Genomic DNA, 21,898 nt, shown 5'->3' on the forward strand with positions numbered 1-21,898 from the left:
TGACAAAAAAATCAAATATAGGCAAGTGCATTTGGAAAATGGAGGCAGGCCCTGAAAGTATTGTGTTTTCACTCTTCTCTGAGCTGCCTCATATAATATAAAAGGAAATGATTTATGGGATTGCATGTACTATGGTAGGATTGCTATAATGGATTTTGACCAGGAATTTATGATCTTGCTTTTTATTTTTTCCTTCTTATCTACTTGCAATTATGCTGCTGTGCTAAGCTTCCACTCTGTGGGCAGCCAGAGCTGGGTGATGCCCAGGCAAAGAATACTGTGCAGTTTCCAGGCATCTTTGCTGAAAGGGGAAGAAGTGAAACCAGGCTGCTTCCTGACATTAGAGTTCATTTTAGTGACAGCCATGTCACTATTCCGAATAATGCAGCATATCCATTCATATCCAGCATAATGCACTTTTCTGCTTAAAAAAAATGGGGAAAATCAGTTAAGAAATGAAAAGAAGTGTAAGCACAAAAGCAAGCACCAGTCCACAGTTACTCAAGGGGGTTGTTTTAACCAGGACTGACCTAGAAAACAGTGCAAACTGCACTTTCTCATGTCTTTTTGTTCTGTGCAAGTTACAACAGGAACTCCTAGCCATTAAACAACAGCAAGAACTCCTTGAAAAAGAGCAGAAACTGGAGCAGCAAAGGCAAGAGCAGGAACTGGAGAGGCATCGCAGGGAGCAACAGCTTCCTCCCCTCCGAGGCAAAGAAAGAGGACGAGAAAGTAAGAACCAATGTACCATGAATCCTAATAAGAAATTAATCTATTCCCCTTTGCATTCTCCCAGCCAAAATGGACTATGAACAGGAACCTGGGGGAAGCCTTTTACCGTGTGAAATACACAGCTTGACAAGTCGAGGCTGTGCTTGGAGAAGGGCAGGGCCACCCACTGCACCCACAGAAACACATTTCTGTTTTGTGTGCAGACTTGGAGGACCAGTGGAAAGCACAGTTTGACAGACCTGTGTATATGCTTCTCAAGAATCTAGCTCTTTTTGTAAAAAATGAGGGAATTTGAAAGCCTAAAGCTTCACATGAGGACCTCTTTCTGAAGAGCTTATTTCTCAATACAGAAAGCACTACAAAACAGCAAAAAATCAAATTGCTTGCTGATTAACTTATTTGAGCATTGTTTCAAGATTGAAAATATAATGAAATATTTTATAATACCTTTGGATGAGACTTCTGAATACTTTTGCTAGTACTTTTACTTTTTCAAACTGCTTGTCTTTGTTCTTGATGCCATGAGGCTCAACCAAGAGCTATTTGTAGCTCATATATAGTTTTAGGGAAAAAAAAACAGTTATAAAGGGTTGGTGGGATTTGGTGCTCACTAGAGGGAGACAGATACAAATAGTTCTCCTTAGTGAGGCCAGTTTAAAAATCAGGTTGAAGTACGGTGTGAAGGTATTCAAGATGAAGCTGCCACAAACAGATACTGTTACTTACCCTAAATGAGCACAAGAACTAACTGACAAAGACCAAAGCAGAAAGGGGCTGTACATCATGAGCCTGCTTTTTTTTTTCTTGGGTGGAAAAACGTATCAGTTCAACAGTTATGGTTCTTCCAGTACTTTGATGAACAATGAGCCGATCAAAACATCACCAGCATATTGACCCAGAAGTGTGAGGGTGGTTGAAACTGCAGGAAGAAAAGGTTTCTCTAAGTGATATGAAAAATCAGCATCCCCATAAACAGTTGGGTTTTGTTGGTGCTCCTGCCAGAGGAAGAGCAGAGATGTGAACTCAATGGTTCCCTTCTCAATTTAACTTGCTGTTCATTATGCAGCAGCCAGCCAAGCAGCTTGTGACCCCTCTGGGCCCAACCTCAGCCCCAGTGTTTGTTGTTGCCGATGATCTGCTTAATGAGTAGAGAAGGGAAGGAAGGTTCAGGGAAGGGAGTTAGTTAGGGTGTGAAGCCTAGGGGTAGTAGAGGTATTTTATGGGAACTGGATCACAGGGGGACATGCACACCAGCTAGCTGTGGAGTATCAAGTATGCCTTACTGCTGCTACTTTCAAAGAAATGGGTTTTCTTCCCCTTTTTTTTTTCTTTTTGTGTCACTGATTGTGGAAAACCAAAAGATTTTTCTTTTTCTCCTTTTTTTTTTTTTTTTTTCAAATGAAGAGTATTATGTCTGTGAGTAAAGAAGCATGTCCCGTGCTGCAAGTAGGAGTTGGCAGTTTAGGCTTACATTGACATGCTCTACTTCTTGTGCTGTATTGAGCTAGCCACCAGGAGAGGTCAAAATGCACTGTCTTCTGTCTTCCAAACATTAGAGGCACAGGCTCTTAAAGGGCTTCAGTGAAAAGTCTCACTGCTGACTCTTTCTTCAGTCTTCTGTTCATAATCAAGACAGTGTTTAGAGGGCAGTTTGCTGTGTTGTTACTGTTTACTTTACAAAAAAAAAAAAGGCATTCTTTACTGCAAACTCAAAGTGACCTTTTGTCACTGTCTTTTTAGTTCTATTCTTGGGTTTGTATTTGGGAATTACTAGGAAATAATATAAATTCTTTAGATACATCTGGCCATGGATAAATGCCCTCATCTACTGTTGAAATATTCCTTATGACTTCACTGGAGTTTGGGTTTATGGCCAACTTAAGGCTTCTACATAAAAACATATAATCCAAATGTTATCTCATATTGACTGATTTCCACCAATATTTTTTATAGTTTACAACACTTCCAGCAACAAGACACAGACTCTGTTAGGGTTTTGTTTTCTTTAAAAATGTAATTTTTTTCAAGATAAGATACATTTAATTCTGTGTGTTCAGGGGCAGTGGCCAGTACAGAAGTGAAGCAGAAACTTCAAGAGTTCCTGTTGAGTAAATCAGCAACAAAAGACTCTCCAGCAAATGGGAAGAATCATTCCATGAACCGCCACCCCAAGCTCTGGTACACGTATGTTCAGTATTAAGCTGCTTCCTTGTCTTGTTGAGATATCAGTTAAAACTTGCCAGAATGCTTTTTCAGCAGGGTTATTGAGACTTTGCCTCCAGAGCAAGACGAGTTCAAAAAATCAGCAAAAAGCCGAAAGTGTTTTATTTCTGGTTAGACTGAACACTCGGTGTTCAGTGATAAGACAGCTAGGCAGAACAAGATTCTGTGAGATTTTTTTATTTCAGCTTCTTCATCTTCTGATGCTATCACAAATACCTGTAATTTTTCTAAGTATCTTCAAATTTTGCTGTTAGAACAACTTTGTGTTTGACTCATTAGGATTTGGAATCAATCACAAAACTTATTTCTTCTTGAAGAGATGCTGCTTTGATTCCAGTGAAGTTCCTTGAATGGCATCCACAGGATTTTGAGAAAGATAGTGGTCATTTAATTTTTGGTCATTTAATTTTTCTTATTATGATGGATTTTAATATCTGAAACTGCATATTCTTATGATGCCTTGGCCTTGATAAGAATCAGCTTAGACCTTGAAGCAAGTGATTTTGTTGAGTCCTGCAGTGGGCCTATTAACATGTTAAGAGTTTACAGTTTTGCAGTTTTTATTCTTCGTCCTCCTTTTTTTTTTTTTTTTTTTTTTTTTTTTTTTTTTTTTTTTTTTTTTTTTTTTTTTTTTTTTTTTTTTTTTTTTTTTTTTTTTTTTTTTTTTTTTTTTTTTTTTTTTTTTTTTTTTTTTTTTTTTTTTTTTTTTTTTTTTTTTTTTTTTTTTTTTTTTTTTTTGTTAACTAATTAGTTCCTTTTTGGCTGTCTTATTGCAACAGACACATAAGTCAGTCCTACAAAATGAACTCTGGCCACATTTCTGAAAGACTTCAATTTTATGCCCAAATTGACCTTCAGTAGGACAAATGGAAATGCATGTGGTATACTGGATTTCCATATTGTGTTTGTTCTTTTTGAAAAGGATTACTAAAGGCCTGCCCATGGAGTTTGCACTCTGAGCTACCCAGAGCACTAGGGTAACATGATTTAATGTATTGTTGCATTGTTTTTGGTGCAGATACAGCACTTAATTTTTTCTTTCACATAACGTGTAAAATTCTCTTGAATATGTAAGTTTTCTGGACTAATAATCTGAGTTTAGTTCTGAGTCTTCAGATGAGTGGGAGGGAGGAGCTTTGCAGAGCATGCCTTCAGCTACACTGCAGAAAGTAGTCCTTCCTTTTGTGGTAGTGCCCCTTTTGACAGAGACATAGTATTAACTACACTGTGTTAGAAAGACAGGGAGAGTCTGTAAAAGGCCAAGTAAAGTTATGTTTTGATAAACACAAAGTTTGAAAGTTTCTCTCCTGTCCCTCTCTCCCCAATTCTAAATAAAAAAATCAACCAACCAACCAACCAAACAAACAAAAACCAACAAAACCAACCAAGCAAAAAACCCTACCAACCCCTGTTTCTGAGCAAACTATGCAATTTCTATGCAGTTTGCAGTTCTGTGTTCAGAAAGATCTGCCCACACTATTTCTTTCATCCAGCAGTTGTCAGAAAACACTCCTCAGCTTGGAGCTTCTCTGCTGACGTGAGTGCTATGTGCTGCAGAGTAGTGTGCTCACAAAACTTACAGGTTGAACTTCAATGCAAGATTTTATCTACCTTGTGCACTACATAGGTCTTTTTTGTTTTTTCAACAGATAATAATAATAATTCAGTATGTCTGGTTATTTTTATACAAGCCCCCTCTGTCCTGAAAATCCCTCACATTTTGATAGGGGAGGCTTGATCAGCCCATCTATTTGTACATGATAAACAAGACTTAAATGGCTTCTGCTGTGTGTCAGCTGATTCATATTAAAATGCAACCATCTGAAATGGTCAATTCCCCAGACTGGTGACAGATCCTGTCTGTAGGTCAACATGACTCTTATCCTAGGTGACTTTTATAATGAGTGCAAAAAGTGCATTCTTGGGAATCCCAAGGAGTTCTATAATGTACTGTAAGAGTGAAATTGGTTACATGAGCCTGTGGTTTGTGCACACTTACACGAACAAGAACATAAACACAGCTGAGACATATGTACAACATGTGTAGATAGTTACTGCTGGTCACCTCAGTGACTGCTAATTTGTGACCTCTCTGTGTCTGCTGCAGGGCTGCCCACCATACCTCACTGGATCAAAGCTCTCCACCCCTGAGCGGGGCCTCACCACCATACAAATACACTTTACCAGGAGCACAGGATGCCAAGGATGATTTTCCACTTCGTAAAACGGGTGAGTTAGCATAGTTTATTCGAACCCCTTGCCCAGCAGTTCTCCCACCCTTTACTTCAACCAGGCTGTCCATCAGCAAGGCATACACCATATTCCACAAATCCTATTCAGGATGATACTGTGGGTAAGTTCAAAGATCCTGACTGCATCTTTACAAGATCAGACTGGCCACATGGTATCAAGAGTCAGTGCTTCCCTGTGCTAACAGCTAGTGCAAGCTTCAGTTCTGATAAATTCAGTTTCTAAACAGACCACAATTTCAGGGACCTTTATTTTCTTTGTCTCAGTATTACTTCTGGATTTAGTAACTCTCTTGCATAGTAGATACAGTATCTATCTTCAGACAGTTTTCTGCCTTTAGACAGTGTTTTTTTAGGGAATTTTCAGAGGAATTCATGGAAAGAGGAGGAATTGGATTAATATTATGTTTTGTGTCATTGGTTACCAAAGTTTGTATACATATGTGCATATACACACATTTGCATGTCTTCTTATGCATAGGAGTGTGCAATATTTTACCATGTTCTTTTGAAGGTTCCTAAATATTTTAGAAGATTTAGCAATTGAGTGTTTTGTATTGACAGCAGGTGAACTGTAGACTTGACTTTTTTGCACCATAAAGAAAGCTAGAAGGATGGTGGTGGAGTCCACGAGGCTGGTGCCTCAGATCCTTGGTGCAGTGACTGGTATCCAGGAATGTAGAGAGACATTCAGAGCATGGGGGAAAAAAAGGAAAAGAAAACATTAGATCGCTTATTGCACGAGTCTGCTGTTGAGTGATATAGTTACATTCAGAGAGAAAGTCTGACCCCCTACTGTGCTAACAGCCTTTGAATGTGATTTAGCCACTGGGAGATTGAAAACTAACTGCAAAACTGGTACTGACTTGAAAAGAAGTGGCATTTTTAACCAGCATACATTCAGAAAGAAAATCCAATCTGTATCTAATATTTTGGGACAGACTCTCTAAGCTCGTATTATTTCCCCAAATATTTTCAAAGGAATGAAAGCATGAAAAGCAAAATGCTAATTTATTTTAGCTGAATTACCCTTTGTACAATATGGTGGCAATATAACAAGATTCTATAAAGTCTTGTTCGAGCTGTTCATCACAATAAGCCCTTATGTGGTTCTCTGCTTAATACCACTGTACAACTTATATTTTCTGTGCCAATAGACTATATATTTTCATGTTTTTAAACAAAAGGGTATCTACATCTTCTAAATGCTGTGAATTCATCTACATGTTTTCAAATGCAAGCTTTTTCTTCCATGTGTATATATCTTAAATGTTATGATTGATATTTATGATGTGTCAGACTGTTGATCTGTAAAACAAAACATTTTCAAACATTGTAACAGTAAAGTTCTCGTGCAGCTGCTAATACTTTTATATCTCTGTGGGGGTTTCAAAATATTCCTTAATTCAATTCCCATTGTCTGCATAAGAGGACTATAATATAATTAAATCCAGATGTTTTCTATATGTTATTCCAAATATTTGGGCATGCAGTGCATCGGTTCCAAAATTGAACAAAGGACATGATGACTCTCTGCAAAGATATCTACAGAGTAAATAGAGAAATACTAATATAATCATTAGTATAGCCATTTCTATGACATTTACATAGCAATTCTGATAAGCAAATATAAATGAAGTATACAGCATGTTGTACATTACCAGTGGAGGATATTTGATAGCTCTCCACATCCGTGAAAATAGCAACTGTTAAATATCCTGTTTACACATCCAGTCTCTCTGTGTACTAGAGTTGTTTAATTCCAGCCTTCAGCAACATCCCCACAAAGGTTTCAATGATTGTTCATCAGGTTGAGAGTAAAAGCAACAGGAACCAGATCGACACAAGTCAAATGACCCTAAACTGATCTGGGTGGTTATAGGGCCATCCTCCAGGCAGAGAGGACATTGTGGAGCCTGTGTCATCCTCATGGGACATTACTAGACAAAGATGTCCCATGAACACTCGTGTATATGGACAGGCTGTAAGCCTCAGAAATCTGACCTTTGCCATGAGGGGTGAACCTCTTTTCCTTCCCTTTAGGCTATGAACGCTTATTGCCACCGGCTCCTGGTAAACCCTCTGTGGTGCTGAACCTGCGTGAAGTCAGCAATTCATATGAAAGCAGACTTCACATTCCTTTCAGCTTCAAGAAAGGAATACCTGTTGTGGGTTTTAATCACAGCTTTGTTTTCCTTTATGTATTTTTTTTTCAGTATTTAAAGTATAAAATACAAAGGTATCTTCCTCTTCTCCAACTTTAATATGCTCTGGAAAATAATTCTGATTGAATTAGCTACTCTGAGATCAGATTTAATGGGCAGCAAAGCTGAATGATTCTCTCCTGACATCCTAATGTGTTTTTCAGTGATAAGGGAACTCCAAGTGTCACACAGGCATTGTAAATCATGAGTCTTGCTTGCTCGCTGTCTTGTTCAGTACTCCATTTAATCTTTGCTTAATTAGTCCTGAAGTGACATCTCCTTATTAATCTTTTAGAAATTAATTCTGAGAGTATAGTAAAGAGGAAAATACACTCTGCAGCTTTTGCTCTTCTGGCATCTAGAATAATGGGATGCATAGGTAACTAGGGAAAGACTTAAGTCTTGCTCTTTCTATGTTTACAGATAGGTACCAGAGTTAACATCCTAGTGCAGTGACTATGGTTACTCAACAATTCTCAGCCTTGTGGGTTGTTCCTTTCTGTACAAGATGCAGCAGAAGTTGTCAGCAGTGGGCTTCACACAGTTTAGCTGCATGGAGGATTGGGACTGTCCTAAGGGCTAGAGGCCAGGATGTGCAACTCTTTGCACAGCTGCATTCAGATGCTCAGATGACAGACTTTGAAAAAAGTAGAGCAAGGGGAGCTATTGCTTCATTCGAGACATAAATACACCATAAGGAGAAGCTACACATCTGTAGCTAAGAGCAGAATTTAGTCTAAACAGCATAAGATCAAAATTTAAAAATAAAAAAAAAAATCTTCCGCCGTGGATACCGGTCATAGATGTGTTTTCTGCAAAGCACCCAAAAGCCTGAGGAGCACATGGCTCATTAACTTTCAATGAGACTAATGCATCTAAATTACCCAGAGGTTTGAAAATTCCTCCCTGTTACTGAACACTTTTGAAATTCATACTGACTGTTTTAAGAGCTCTGATGGGAGCTGTGCACTTTTGAAGACCCGATCATTTAAGATGGAGAACTTTTGATTGCTGAAGTCCTTTATTCCATGTCTATCTGTCCAGGAAAATATTACCTGCTTTATGAGGTTACTGTAAAACTAACAAAAATATAGCAAGCAACGTGGGTTTGGCAAGGTAGAGGATCTTCTGAAAGAAATTTTTTTGGTTTTTTTGTGTTTTGGTTTTTTTTTTTTTTTTTTTTTTTACTTTGTAGACATAAATGCGGAAGTTCTGGGAAATGACCCTAACATTTGCATTTTCTTCAGTCTTTAAAATTTCACTTTTTGTGTGCGAGAGTTGATACAAACCAGCAAAAACTAGTAAGTTCCAATAAAGTTTAGCTCTCTAGCCAAAGCTGCATACTTTTTAAAAATATTGCTGTGGGTGGAATTTTTGCATTTTGTTTCATGTCTTGGCCTTTGCTGGAAGAAATTCCTGGGGACATCATCATATCAAGCATGAACTGCTTTTTCTTTCCTGAGTTTATCACAATCATGGCAGAACTGGAATGTCAATCAGTATTTCTATTTATTTTGGTTTTGTGCCAGTTGAATCTTTCCTTGCAGATGGAGTTCTAAGCTTATGACTTGCATTTTGCTTAGGGATCTGAAGATCTCTCACAATGGTACAATTTGAGAAGATGTTTGTAGCTCACTTTCCAAAAATTGGAAGCACGCTCAATGGAAACATAGCATGGGGTTATTTAAATAGCAAATAAATAGAAAGTTCTTGCTTGGGCAGGAGAAATTGTGTAATTTCATACAGGAAAAAAAGAGGAGATGAAGGATTGTTTAATACTGCGATGAAAGAGAGGAAGAGGGCTGTGCTGCACAGCCATGAAGATCACTCTGTAAAAACCATATTAAGTTAACCTGATTAGGCAGTAGAATAACAGTGTAGCTCTTGTGTAATGAGAGTGAAAGATTCCTGAATGAGAACTCAGCAGATGTAATTTTTTAAGAAAGGAAATTAATTAGAATGTTTCCTTACAATTCTTTCTGCACTTATTGACTCAGTAATTTACTGGAGGAGTTGAAACAGATAAGAAAAACATTTTGTGTGTGAAAGTTTTTCTCCCTTCCCCTTTTGTGCCACGACATTTTATTTCTGTTTGCATTTTCTAGGAAAACACTATTCTGTGAAGTAACAGTATATGGACAAGCAGGATTTCTTTTGGTCTTCAGTTTAAAAAAATGTCTTAGAGTATCCCAAACCCTCAATTACCATGTCTGCCAGAATGAAGAAGTCAAGCTCAGTGGAGAGAAGTGTTATTTTTCTCTGAATTTATGACTGAGCACAATAAATGGGAGAGGCACTTTGTTTATTGAAGCAGGGCAACCAGACAAACATGTTACGATTCTCCTAATTTTATCTTATTTTTCAGGGATGCTAAACATCTCTGCCTCTCAGAGTCCTTGTTTTCCTGGGTTAGTTAACTGTCTCAACAAATTTGGACTAGGTAACATGCCCAAAAGAAATCATCAGTGCTTATCAAAATGAAAAGGGGGGTAAAAGGTATCCTCAACTTCACTCATTTTCCCATTAACCAGCAGACATTTTTAGCCTTCCCAAATTCACTGTCAATAATTTGAGAGGGCATGATTAGTAGAAAGAGGTTTTAGAAGAAGAAACTTGATATTGAGGAGTGAATCTGAAGCAAACTGGTGTTAACAGTTTTTGGATTCATGTAATGACCAGGCCAGAACAGCGTTCTGTCCAGGGGAATGAACAGCTCCAAGGAAAGGTAATATAGTTGTAGCTACTGTGCTGGGTTGCAGTCATCTGGGTCTGTCAGAGCTCTGCAGCCTCCTAAGCTGGGGCTGAGGAGGGATGTCCTGTTGTTCTGATTTAGCTCAAGCAAGAGGATAAATTTTTTGAGATAGATAGCTTAAAACTAAATAAAAATGAATGCTAGGGTAGGCTTAAACGACGCTGTCATTAAGAGAAAAGAACTTGTGTAGGTATGCTTTGTATCGTGAAAACTTCCAGGGCCTGCACCAGGGTTTAACAGGAATCATCACCAGAATCACTTCACTCCCATGAAGACCATCATAGTCTTCCCGTCAGTGCAAGGTTGTTCCTCTATTAACATTTACTTTAATTGCAGGAAAGCAAGGTTTTTATGCATGGATGATTCTTCCTCTTTTCAAGATTCACTGTATTTCTGTTGTAGCAAAAATCCCACTACTTGTATATACATCCTATTCTGTCTTGCTAGCAATTACTCTATTGTGCTATATACTGAACCTTTTTCATGGCTAGACTAACTATACAATCTTGGTCAAAATACAGTCTTAATTCTTTTACTGCCCAATGCTTAACCAAAATGGAATTACAAAGTTCTGCTTCGTGTGATTACATAAAGGTTTTCTTACCCAAACTGTATATTTTTTCAAAAATGTTTTATAAATTAGCTTTAAGAAGTATATTGCATAACTTTTTGATAAGCAGGTAATCAGATACTAGACATCTTTTTGACTTTAAAACCTAAAGAAACAGTTTCAATAAGGAACAGGGAACAACCCTGAAATGTAAAGCATTTTAAGAGCTTAATGTCCATTGACAATGAAGTGCAGTGGTTTTAATGGGCATTTCAAAGCCTATTCCCTCTGGATAAATAAGTTAAAAAATACTACATATAAAATCTGAGACTCTTTGAAGTCAGTAGAAACCGTCCTGTTTGATTTCAGTAGGACCAGGACTTTTCTTCCGCTGTATTTAGAGCAGAGACAGTTGAAAATTTTTAGAAAAGTAAACAAGAACATCTAAAAAAATGGCATAAAGAGAGAAACAGACAGAGAAGAGAAAAGTGGAAATCACATGGTATCAGATAATCCAAAATAGAAGATGTTGGTTAGTAAAGATTTCACTTCTCCAAAATCCTGCAAAACATATTTTCACTGAAAAATCTATTCAAACCCACAACTCTAATTAAGGGGTTTAGCTGCCAAATAACATGTTCTGGCTGAAGCCAAGTAAGTATTACAGGGCCATTCATGAGCAACGGCATAAGCTTTGTACTTTGCTTTTGATTTTCTCATGGGAAAGTAATATAAATGAGAGTGATACCTCCCTGTTGGCTTTAACTGTTAGAAATGCAAAGCATGCTGAAATTGTACATAATTCTCTTCCAAAGGAAAGGAAATAGCATTTCAATGGTTTTCCTCAGTGTCTCGTTGAGTTATGGTGGTGCACAATTATTCCTGTTAAATTACTCTACCAGATGGAAGGTTGCATTGTATATTTAGCTAATTAAGTTGTAGGGGACTGGAATGCTATTCCAGAGCATAAAGAATCTATCTAAAAGTAAACCGGTTTTAATTCAGTATCATTGTGAAGGAGCAGTATGGATGTCCAATAAGACTTTCAACACGTAGGGTTTTGCTCCTCACATCCCTTAACATGGAGAGATACTTTCATAGAATCAGCCTTGCCTACAGAAGTTAGACAAACATGTTTTGAATGTCCAAAAACTTTGGAGCCAGTGTTATCTTCATTTATGTTCAGTGAAGCTGAAGTGCTTTCTTACTTTCAAGATGAATTTGGCCTATGATTCTCATCTGCTAGTGAAGCAAGATATACTGTGGTTTTGTTGCTTTTGTTTTCTTGGCATCCTGTATTCTCTGTTGCGTTTGAACAGCTCTAGCGTATGCTTCAGCAATCTAGACCTGCCCAGCTCTCATTTACTGATGACACTGATGGGGGAGAAGTTGGTGGTGTTTCATCATGAATTTCTGGAGGGTGATGAAATATTAGATTGTACTTTTTGTCCGCCATGAATGAGTTATCACTGCTAGGTATTTTCCTAGATTAAAATCTATGGGATTTAATCAGCCTGTTAACAAATTCCTTCTTGTATGGGGCTTGGGGAACAACATAATCAGGAACTAGGTTATTCTATAAAAAATAAATCATGTATCTAGGGGTCAAATGGTGACCCTGGCAAAAGCCTCAACTTAGGGGGTTAGGGGATTATCTCTGGCAGTGCTTCCCTGAAGAGAGCATTTTTTCTTGGGATTTATTGAATGTAGGAGGAGGATTTAGGTTGAAGAGCGGGATTTGCTATATTTGCAGGAAGTATGATACTGTATTCCCATTGCTTCTACCCGCTAGAACCAATTGGTGTAGATGATGAGAAGTAGGGGTGAGAATAACCAGTAGAGAACTCACCAGGAGAACCACCAGTCATGCGTACCTTTATTTGGTTATTATCATTCAAATGAAGAATGCCCTCTAATTAAGGGCCTATTTCACCACCTTCTTTCTCCTCTGCACCTCCTGAGAACCCAGATGCTAGTTGGCTCCCATAAGTGCTATGAAGGTGTGACAAAATTAAAGAAATTGGTGATATGCAGGGAAAATGGGAAATAATTTTAAAATATCATTGTTATTTTATTCTATGGTCCAAGACAGTATAGTATTAATTGCTTTTTAATGCCCTACTTATTAATGGAAAAGAATATTAGTCTACCTGTAAGAAGATGGACCTGACATAGCAGTAATATGTCACAGTTTCAGCAGACTTGACATATAATGAGGACTCATAAGATCCAATGAAACCATGGCCTCACTGAAACTACAGTGTAGCCCAGTGGTGCAAATGCAAGATGCTGTTTCTGCACTAAGAAAAAGAATTTGTTAAAAATTCTATCAAGAATAGGAAATATATGACACTGTTCAGATTTTCATGAAAAATATAAAGATCTACAACTCTGACTAAATCCAAGCAGTACAATAAGTAGTTCCTACATCTAACTCAATAAATCATGCCTAGGAAGACAACACTTGTTTGCATGGGTAAGGAAACAGACATTTTGCGTTTCATACAGACTGAGGTGAATAACAAGGAAAAGTTAGATATTTAAAATAGCTTCAGGGAATATTTCATTTTTGAACCTGCTTTAGAAGATTAATGAAAATTTGCTAATCTTGTAAATTGGCTTCCTTAGCCTAAAGAGAGCAAAGGGGCTGCAAGATCCCTTCTAATCTAATTAGCTCTTTTACCATGTGTTTCACTAAACCTGTTTTTTTATTTAGGGAATGGATATTTATCTTAGTCTGGATAAATAAAGCATTCTACCTTTTGCAAAAGTAACATAAAGCAAAGGACTAAAGGGTTTCACATATGACCTGCACTCCCCATAAAGTGAATGGTTGTACAGGAAACAGTTTTGGTATATCCTGAAAACACATTAGGTGATGCAAGCCAGAAAAACAAAGTGTCTCCATCCTGTATCTGGTTCTCCCGCCTTGTTGGGACCACCCAGCGGTCAGGTCCATGTAGTTCTTGGAAGAGCTTTAGAGGGCACGTGTAAATAGCTTTTAGTCTCATGAATCTAATTTAAAACTCTTTCAGAAATGGCATTTTAAATAGTCAGAATTTTACTACATGCTAGTGTCTTCCAGTCTGTCATCCAATCTGGAGGATGTCCCTATGTTCACTGTCCAGTATTTTCTTGTCAGTGCAAGGACATGGCCTTCTACAACAGCTGTCAGTCAGTTATGTATGAAAACAAAAAGGCACTGCTCATCTTGCCTATGCCTTATATATTCAGCTATGTGGAGGTGGCTGAAACAGTCTGTGGCTGCCTACAGGAAGCCAGAGCAGCAGTCAGAAACTCCATTCAGAGCATATTTGCATGTCTGCAAGAACCACGTGTGGTAGAGGAAAGGCTATGAGACCACCAGGTCTCTCAGAAGGACAGACATTCACAACTCTCCACAAAGCAGCTGAGGAGGCTGGAAGCAGCTTTGGTCTCTGATCTGTGCCTCTCTGCCTTTCTAGCTTTCTGCTAGGCTTTGAGTTGCATTCCTAGTTATGGTGAGGAAGCCCAGATTATCTTCTCATTTATCCGCAGGGCTTAGGGCTATCTTGTGTATTTCATTATGCCTACATCAATTGAGGGGGAAACTGGGAAGTTTCTCCTTAGACTGTCATGGCTGTGTGTTGTAAAGCACAGAATGCTTATCTGTGCATGGGTCTTTAGTGCACTACTATAAAAAAATAGCAAACTATATAGTGTGAATAAAGAAAGATTCCTTGACTATGTGTTGATTTATTGATGCTTGTTAGATATAAGCCAGAAAAAAAAAAACAGTCCCTGTAAGGAATACACCACAGATTATATTCAAATCAGTATCATATATGACCCTTCACAGCTTAATAAAATAATAGCTAAAGAAATAGAGAATACCAGTGAAGATTTACTTCAAGATCATGAAGTCTTTGTTTTTTAATTTTTTCCGTTGACCTAATTATGTTAAAGGAGTTCAAGGTATCGTTTTAAAAACGATCCTAGTGATATCAGTTGGTGCCTGCGCAACAGCAAACAGTTTATCTTTCTCAAGTGAGATACCAGTTTTGCTGCTGCTGCTCTTGCTGATGTTGGAATCTTTTTAGCCAAATTTAGCATCATTTACCTCGCCTGCCCCACAGCTTTTCTAAGCCAGCCTGCCAGTGAGGAAAAGGAAATGCTTTCACTTTAGAGCCTTTCGAAGTCTGGACAAAAGCTCACTTTCTGTTCTTCAGGTTTCCTATATATGGTTTTAGCCTCAAGATGAAGACCTGGTCACTATGCACCCTCTCCCATCCCCCATTTCCTGCCTGAGTTCATTAAATGCTGATTTGAAGTTGGCACACGCTCTTCTGATACAAAAGTAGTACTGTGTTCCAGGAACCATCAGAAAGTAGTGCATTATTGTCTTTTACATTCCCTTCATATATATCTTCTCCCCATGCATAAAAAGGATTTTTATCCCTTCTTCTTAAGTATCTCTGTGTGTTTCATGAAATGAAACAGTGAAGCAAAGCCTCGTCAAAAATACCTCAGCTCATTTGGGAGCAATCTGGCTCCAGGCTGTATTCTTTAATGCTAGTATCTGCTAATATTAAGCAAAGTGGAGAACAGGACATAATGACTTCAACAAATCATTTTCCTATCTCTTTTGCTTGTATCTGAGTGCCATGTTTCTTAGCAGAGACTAGCTTTACTTCACCTGATCACTGATTTGTGATGACTTTAATGTGTACCTACATAGTGTGTTTGTTGCAAGACTTTAATGTGTCTATATAGAAGCCTGCATATTTTCCATTTTTAACAGTACAGTTACTTAATTCTTTCTTCCTCTATGAAGTCACCATAAAGTATGAGAAAAAGCATTGGGACACTGTCTTTCTTCCTCATCTACAACCAATTTTTGCAGTTCTGTAGAAATCATCACAGGTCATGCCAAGGAATTGGTAACCAGTCCTTGGATTGCCTCTGATATCTTCTGTTGTTGTTTAAACTTATCTTTTTTGTATCTTTTGTATCTGTCACAATTGTTTAAAGATATTAGCAGTCCATTATTACTAGCACTAAAAAGAGAATAATCCAAATAATACCAAGGAAACTGAACAAGCCATATATTGCAACATATCATTATTCCAAATTATGCTATAGCTACATAAACAGAGTAATTTTCGGACTAGTCTTTCCTGAAATCCTCTCAAGTGAATCACTCAAGTGGGTATCATCTGATTCGCATTGAGATCACTGACATGGGCTTTTATGGCTTTCAGAAAAAATAGCTGTGTATTTTCGTTTTCTTTGCAACAAAACACTCTTAAATAATAAATTATCCCTTTCTTCAAGTGGCAACTGATTATTACTTGTTCCAAAGTGGTAAATATAGTAGAGGTGCAAAGCTCTGTGGATCAAAGAGGTTAGCCTATATACTGACCAATTAAACCAGTATCAGATGTATACTGGTCCTTAGAAGGATTTTAAATTATTAGCCCAACCTACTAGACTGTGACCACAGACATTTGACGTTCTGTTTTCCTTATCTGCCACACTCCTGCTCATGTTCTCTTGTTTTATTCTTTTGTCTGGCACTTGGGCTCCGTGGTGGGATGATTTAGTCCACTATAGCTGGAGTCACCTAACCCAGCAAACCCCACCACATTCAGCACCTCCATCACTTTAGAGGAGGTCCCATTTCCTCAGGAAGGTGAAATATAGGATGTCTGTTATATGGTGTAGATTTAATATAGTTTTGAATTCTGGACCCCAGTGGGATGCTTAACGTCCAGCAAGTTAGCCACGTGCATTAATTATCTTGCTGTGTCAGTGTCTTGGTTTATGGTCGAATCACCTTATAAAGTAATAGACTACATGAAGGTCTTTTCAATAATTCTGTGGTATCAATGCAGAAAAAAAAGGTTAATTCTTTGGGGTTTGTATTTGCATGAGGACGCTACTCTGCAGCAAGCCGGGGAGTAAATCTTTAGCCTCAAAAAGTTATTTGGCACTGACTCCCAAAGTTATTTGGCTCTGACTCCCCATGTGACACTTCTTCTCCACACAGAGAATGCCTTTGGGTGGTGAACATAGTCATCCTTGGCAGTAGATTAATTAAGATGAGCAAAGGAGCCAATAGTATGCAGTAGAAATACTTATGGGGTGGCTAATGCAAAACAGTTACTTTGAACATTATCCCTCTACAGACCACTCGTAAGAACCATTAGTTAAAATATTGAGCCAAATAATAATTTGAAACATAAGGCAGATTAATTATAATAATTCTTGACCAGTTGCCACTACGACTTTCCAAGTGTCTTGCAAATCCTAGGGGAACAAATTAATTAAAATAAAAAGTTTGACATATTTATTTTCACTTTTTGCTCACTTACTCAGAGTTTAAACGATTAAAATAGGTTCTGAATAATCTTACGTGACTGCCTTGGGGCAGTCAGTATATATATATATATGTATATACATCTATAATTGCAATCCACAGCTCCATACTTGAAGGTCAAAATTATTAATTTTGTCTTTTTAACTATCAGAAGAGAGTTGACAATACTAGTGGTGTTATTACTGCCCTCATGAAGGAGTGCACTGAGGCACATAGGATTGCTGTTGTGATCCATACCTCTTACAGTCAGCAATAATTCTGCCCCAGCTTTGGTGGAGTAGGATGTTATAGTGATCTCTGCAGTCACACACCAAGTGAATGCCTCAGCCACAGCTGGGAATCAAGAAACCAGTGCCCAGTTCTGTATTTTTGTTCATTGGAGCAGATATCCTCAAATTGGTTAGATTTATATATTTAGTGCACTTAAACCAGAATCCTTTTTGCTAGACACTGAGTAAACACCATGTTAGGGGCTGGCAGTGTCTCATGGAGAACATTCAGGAACACCAATATTTGAAGCTAACACTCTTCAAACATTGGCATTGGTTTTTATTGTGAGGTTTATTTTATAATTTTACAACCACTCGTTTCCATGCCTTTTAATTTTAAAATTGATTATTTCCATTTAAAAATTATTGCCATCTTTCATGCGTCTTCTCAGATGGCTCATAAACTCAAACTTTGACTTCAAAGTCTTTTTTCTGTGCTTATGTGATTGATTCAGATGCAGAATGTGATGGGAATGTGGTAAAAATAGAAAGGCAATTGCTGTGACTGAGCATGAAGTGGAGAATTTGTCCAGTGAGTGTTGCAGAGGATTTGTATCACATTAGTCTGTCATGGGTACAGACATATTCTCCTAATTTTTAAGAGTACAGAATAGTATAAATGGAATTATCCGTAAGTGCAAAAGGATCGAGTGCCTTTCCTTTTAAATGTCATCGCACGTGGTGAGATCTGTCATTGAAAGTGTGTAGTTTAGTTGTAGCCTATTATTGCATTTAATATTTTCGGTTTCATTGCAAATGGTATCTTAGATAGCAAGATGGTCTTCTGTACTTCATTGTTAGAACCATTGGTCTTAGCAGTGGTAGTAAGTGATAAAAAATATTTTTTAATGTTTTTTATTATTAATGATTTCCAGTGTTTTGCTGGGCTGTGAATCTTGGTCTGAAATGTACTCAAGGCACAGGGTCTTCAGAAGGAAACACTTGACAATTGCAGTGTAGAACGTGACAAGGGCCAGCATGTGACTGCAGATGATGCAGGCCACAGCAGCACTCTGGTGAGGTGCAGCCCCTTTGCTCTTTAGTGAGCATTTCTAGCTTCCCCCTCCCTGAGGGAACAAGTAGGATATCAGGAAAAAGATATGCAATATGACATGCTGGGCAAGGGCTGGAATTGGAAGTGTAGAATTAAGTTCCTTTCCCAAACTGACAATGGGGTAATTCTAAATTGAGTGAAGTTATCATTTATTTTGGTTTTCTGCTAACTCTTGCTCCTTCTTTGGGGCTGGGCTCAAGTATGTGCATAGGAGAGAGAACTGATCCCAGTTTCCAGGTCTCTTTATTTTGAGATGTTGCTTAGCCAAGCCTCAGTTTCAGAAAGGGAAATACAAACAAATTCTGTTCTACTATTATCTTTCACTACCTCTCAGCAGCCTGTTCGATAGAGGGTTTACTTGAAAGAACAGATAAATGAGTATATGAAACATTTTATCATGCTAAAAATATTACAAAATAAAGAGCACAGCAGAGCTGGCTCTCATATAAAAAGACTGTGTGCTTTTAGGAAACAAAGGTGGAACTTGCCCAAGGTGCATTAATTATAATCCTGGGTTTTCTGGGAATCAATCCTACTTCTTCATTTTCAGAGCATATATTTTTCTCTGCAAATGTTCTTAGGACACTGTCATAAATCTGCTTGTTTGGTCTGTAACTCAGAAAACACTGAATTTCTGGGCCTAAAATTGCTGACCAAGAAATGTTCTGCCAGCAAGGCTTGTTGTAATTTATATTTCTAAGAGAAATCAAAAGATACCAATGAAGGTTTCTCTCTATTTCTGTAATCAGACCTTAATCCAGTTATAAGGTTCCAAGGTCCAAGCTGTGTCTTCATCCAAGTTTTCACCTATAAGAGAGATAAAAATGATGTAAAATAAAATTGCATTTGTATATATATTTGAATATAATTAATACTTGTAGTATTAGCAATAATTAATGGGTAACTTCAAAGTTGAAATAGGATGAGAAAAATACTGGGATTTGAAGCTCTTCAGCTCTCTTCCTCTCTTTCCTAGCCTCTAATTTAAAATTAAGTTTTAAGGAGCAGCAGGATGTCTGGGGAGTAAAACCTCTGCCTCCAGGTCCTCCTTGGATGAGGTGAAGTCGTACAGGATCAGTGGTGTCTGACACAAAGCAGTCATTTGATTTGTAATCATGTATTTTCTTTCCATTTCCAGCCTCAGAGCCCAATTTGAAGGTACGTTCAAGGTTAAAACAAAAGGTGACAGAAAGGAGAAGCAGTCCTTTACTCAGGAGGAAGGATGGAAATGTCAGTTCGTTCAAGAAGCGTCTTTTCGAGGTGACAGGTAATTAAGAATGGAGAAATTCTGTATCAATTGGCATAGTTCACAGGATAGTGGTTGAACTTCAAAATTGAAACTGTTTGCTAAACAAAAAGAGCGTTTACAGTATTTGACCTCATCCTGATGATTCTTGCTTTGACATTGCATTGACATTTAGTAGCTTCATGGCTTGATCAGGTGATATCTTTATGCAATCAAGTGTTACTAGTTTGTCAGACATGTATCTGAATTCACTTGGTATATCAGAATTATGTCACACCAAGATGGAACTAAAACACAACACGAACAAATTCACATCTGTGTCCTTGTACATGCAGTTCTTGTGACAGCTTTGCACAGTCTATCCTGTGGGATATACTGTGGGACATGGATGTGAATATACATACGAAAGTAATTAAATAATTTCCTTATAAATTATTTCCAGAGTATAATTTTTTACAGCTAATGTAATAATTCCATGTTTGAAGCCTTTATGAGATTCCTGATCTCCACTTTCTCATTAGTTTAGTTCTCTCACTTTTCTCATTAGTTTTAGCTGATGTCTTTTTATTTTGCACACTTACAAGATATTTACCATAGGAGTTTTTTGTCTGACACCATCGAAAGAGCAAAAACATGAAAGTAGGTATCTTCACTTCCTAGCTCTGACAATAATTTGGAGCCTTTCAGACTGCCGGTATAATTATTAATACTCACTATATGACATTTTGGACCTTTCACCCTGATCAAACATTGTTGTCTGAAGTCTTTTTCCCCTTCGTTTTTATTCTTTTAACTGAAAATAGGAATTTATTTAAATACCTATTTATACAAGAAGGGCTATTTTAATTTTTTTTTAAAAATTGGAAAAAAAGATTAAATTTGTGTTTCTCTGTGAAACCTATTGAAAATCCAGTGCAAGAACTTTTATGTGACCAGAGAGTACAGCTGGGTATGGATTCACTTCAGTAAATCCAAGAGTAAGAGATCCAAGTAAGAGAGCTAGGAAGTCTCCTGGAATGTCAGTCACAGCAAGAGCATATTTTTGCATGTGAACAAAGGCAGAAAGAACGAAGAAGCAAAGAAGTGGCTATAGAATATTTACTGCTACATTTAGATACTAATTATTTTAACTTCTTGAGAGCTTTAATTTGAAAGCTATTCCATGAAATAGGCTTACCTCCACTAATGCTACACTCTTCCATCTTTAACCTTCTTAACTGTTTCCATTACATAAATGTAATTTATATCAGGGTAGAATTAGAACAACAAACAAGATCATCCTTTTCTCCTAGAACAGAACTCAGGACATTTTAAATCAAACCAACATGCAGCCTTTGAAATGCTATTTTAATATTTCTGCATACTGTAAATATTCCTTCGTATTTGTGCCCGAGATGAAGTGAAACTGTATATTTTACTACTAGTATTGCCTAGCTAATGATTAGTTTACACTGGGCTCATCCCTGTCCTAAACAGAAAGGGATGGCAGTAGACCACATGAATGGACGACATGTTATTGTGACCTTTGCAGGCCTGCTATCTCTGTCATTTTGATCTCTTACAGAGATAGGACTCTTTGCAATTAAAAAAGAGTTTCTTTTCTGTACTCATTACAAGCTCTGTGTCTGTGTGTCAGCCTGATACTAAGTGTTATACCATCTTTGTGCAAAAAATAAATAATAAATGCTTCTAATGTGAAGTAGATAGATCAGAAGGGGAAAGACCAGGAGTACCTTCCTCATTAGCAAGAAAAGGGGGATAAATTAAAAATCTTCAATGTAAGTAAATAGCATAACAGATAGATACTTTTCAACAGCAAAGAAAACCCTATGCCATAAAGAGTATATAATTAATCAAGATCACGTGTACCTTTCCAGTGTGAAATTCATGTGTGTTTATTCTGTTTTTCAGAATCCTCAGTCAGTAGCAGCTCCCCTGGATCAGGTCCCAGTTCCCCAAGCAATGGTCCGACCAACAGTACAACAGAAAGCGAAACCTCAGTTTTGCCATCTAACATTCAAGCTGAGGTAAGACTCATTACTGAGGTGTAGATAATTGCTAAGATTTCTAGACTGGAGAGGATGGAAACTTGGATTTGATCATACAAGCAGAGTAATGGCAGAAGATGTAATTATCGAGGATACCAGATCACTTGCAGGCTGACATCAAATTGTGTGATATATGACATATGTCTTCATATATGAGATGCATGTTCAGGAGATGCTTTGGTTACAAAAGTCCAAGAAAAAGCAGCAGTAATG

The 21,898-nt window shown here is 37.6% G+C and overlaps 1 protein-coding gene across 14 annotated transcripts in view; it reads left to right on the forward strand.

Annotated features, from left to right (window-relative positions):
* Positions 1–21,898, forward strand: part of HDAC9 (histone deacetylase 9) — a 461,802-nt gene that overhangs the window by 238,323 nt on the left and 201,581 nt on the right. For 8 of the 14 annotated variants that reach the window (XR_003570509.1, XM_027877926.1, XM_027877927.1 and 5 more), the window contains 5 exons: positions 582–732; positions 2,790–2,916; positions 5,063–5,184; positions 19,530–19,658; positions 21,549–21,664. Coding sequence is in view for 13 of the 14 variants with exons in the window: in XM_027877926.1 (XP_027733727.1) it covers positions 582–732; positions 2,790–2,916; positions 5,063–5,184; positions 19,530–19,658; positions 21,549–21,664 (645 nt within the window). In the remaining variant the exon portion in view is untranslated. The remainder of the gene's footprint in view (positions 1–581; positions 733–2,789; positions 2,917–5,062; positions 5,185–19,529; positions 19,659–21,548; positions 21,665–21,898) is intronic. The other 6 variants (XM_027877923.1, XM_027877929.1, XM_027877925.1 and 3 more) reach the window with 3 other exon arrangements.

Source organism: Empidonax traillii, unplaced genomic scaffold (genome assembly GCF_003031625.1).
Source record: "Empidonax traillii isolate 1590-97213 ecotype Southwest subspecies unplaced genomic scaffold, ASM303162v1 scaffold35:size4298261, whole genome shotgun sequence".
NCBI lineage: Eukaryota > Metazoa > Chordata > Aves > Passeriformes > Tyrannidae > Empidonax > Empidonax traillii.